The sequence below is a fragment of the Nannospalax galili genome, unplaced genomic scaffold, assembly GCF_000622305.1.
Source record: "Nannospalax galili isolate Female #2095 unplaced genomic scaffold, S.galili_v1.0 scaffold288, whole genome shotgun sequence".
NCBI classification, from domain to species: domain Eukaryota; kingdom Metazoa; phylum Chordata; class Mammalia; order Rodentia; family Spalacidae; genus Nannospalax; species Nannospalax galili.
The window spans coordinates 221943-223800 of NW_008357996.1; the positions used below are offsets into that span (position 1 = coordinate 221943).

General features: G+C 51.3%; 1 protein-coding gene across 1 annotated transcript in view; it reads right to left on the reverse strand.

Annotated features, from left to right (window-relative positions):
* Positions 1-1272: 1272 nt before the first annotated feature.
* The window catches only part of LOC103752304 (C2 calcium-dependent domain-containing protein 4A-like), a 1637-nt gene continuing 1051 nt past the window's right edge, over positions 1273-1858 (reverse strand). Inside the window, exon 3 of the mRNA XM_008856028.3 lies at positions 1273-1858. Coding sequence (XP_008854250.1) covers positions 1508-1858 — 351 coding nt within the window. The 3' untranslated portion in view covers positions 1273-1507.

Sequence of the window (1858 nt, forward strand, 5' to 3'; positions counted from 1 at the left end):
TGAAAATAAACTATATTAAGAAATTCTTGAAACCCACTCTTCAAGAAATTGGTAATTAAGCCAGGCTTGGTGGAGCACATTTTTATCCCAGCACTAGGCAGGCAAATCTTCTGTGAGATGGAGACCAGCCTGGTCTACATAGCAAATTCTAGGCAGCTAAGGCTATAGGGCAACCTTGTCTCAAAGAAACAAAACAAAACAAAAACCAACAGCAACAAAAAGAAATTGACAATTTCAACTCATCTGGGAAAGCCTATTGTAGAGTTAATTACTGTGTAACTTAGAGACACAGCTAGGTGGGCATAAGGCCCTGACTAGTCCCACCATTATCATGAGAGCTTCCACTTCCTGTTTGCCTCTTCTTCAATTTATGAAGAATTCACTTGTAAAAGGATCCTTTCTTCTCAGTGAGAAAGGATTTCTCTTCCCACAGACGTATCCTTATAACAGACTGTATGCATAGGATTATGGGTATCAACTATGCCACCTCACTATGTAAAGTGCTATATTTATGGATCTTAGTGTTGGGCATGTTAGGCACGATTCTGAATAATTATGTATGGGGGGGGGCAAAAGACAACAAGACATCCTCTAGTGCTGCTCCTCAATCACCACCTATCTTGTTTTTTTGGTTTGTTTTGGTTTTTGTCTTTTTGAGACAGGGTCTCCCTTTAGCCACAGCTGGCCTTGAACTCACTATGTAGACAGGCTGGCCTGGATCTCACAGAGATCCACCTGCCTCTGCCTCCCAGTGCTACGACTGAAGGTGTGGGCCACCATGCCAGGTCCATCTTGTTTTTAAGGCATGGTGTCTCAGTGGTCTGGAGATCACCAAGGGCTAAGCAGGCTGCCCAGGGAGCCCCAGGGATCTGACTGTCTCTGCAGCCCCTATGGCTGCAATCGCAAGTACGTAATCACATCCAGTTTTTCTTTACATGGGTTCTGGGAAGGACTTCAGGTCCTGATGAAGCACTTTACCCATAGAGCTGTCTTCCCCAGCCCTGAATGAATTTGAATTTTTTTTTTAAGCCACGTGAATCATTTAGTTCACATAAAGTAGGAAGAAGGGGAAACCCCACGGGTGGAGGTGTTTCCTTTCTTGCTCTTCTCCAGAGCAAACCTATTTTTCCTTTTGACTTTTAAAATGGTCTGGAAAGAGGGGTCAGGTACTGCTAATACAGTGGAGGGTGCCATTGCTTTTGCCTTCTCTACCAAAAAGAAAAGTGAGAAAGATGGAGGTTTAGAAACTGAAACATCAATAATACAAGATCATAAATAGAAAACTAAATAACATTTATTTTGTACAAAAGTGTGTCCTGAGGCTAAGTACCTCCGAGACAATCAGCTGTCAGGCCCAAGAGCCAAGAGGCTGTCTGTGTCCCCAAGCGACTATCAAGTCCAAGAGGCTGAGTGTCCAGGGCCAAGAGGCTGCCAGTGTCCCAGGGTCAAGTGGCCATGGGGCCCAAGGGCCCAGAGGCCCAGTGTCCGGGTCCCAGGGATGCGGGGCTCAGAGCGGCAGCAGCGAGCCCAGTAGCACCTCGCCCTGGCCCAGCGGACGCCCCCGCTCCAGGCCGCTGCCCTTGCTCTCGGCCTTGACGCGGACGGCCAGGCGGCGCAGCTGCTCCTCCGCGAGCCCGTCGAAGCTGAAGTCCTGGCCGAAGGCGGCCTTGCGACTGCGGCCGAGCACGGCGGCGCGCTGCTGGCCCGACGAGCGCAGCAGCAGGGTGAGGCGGCAGCCGACGGCGCGGGGCTCGAGCGCGGCGGCCGGGCCCTCGACGCGCAGGAGGCGGATGTGGAGGCGCGCGCGGCGGGGACAGTACTCGGCGGCCAGGCGCAGCCCGTCACCCGCACGGCCCAG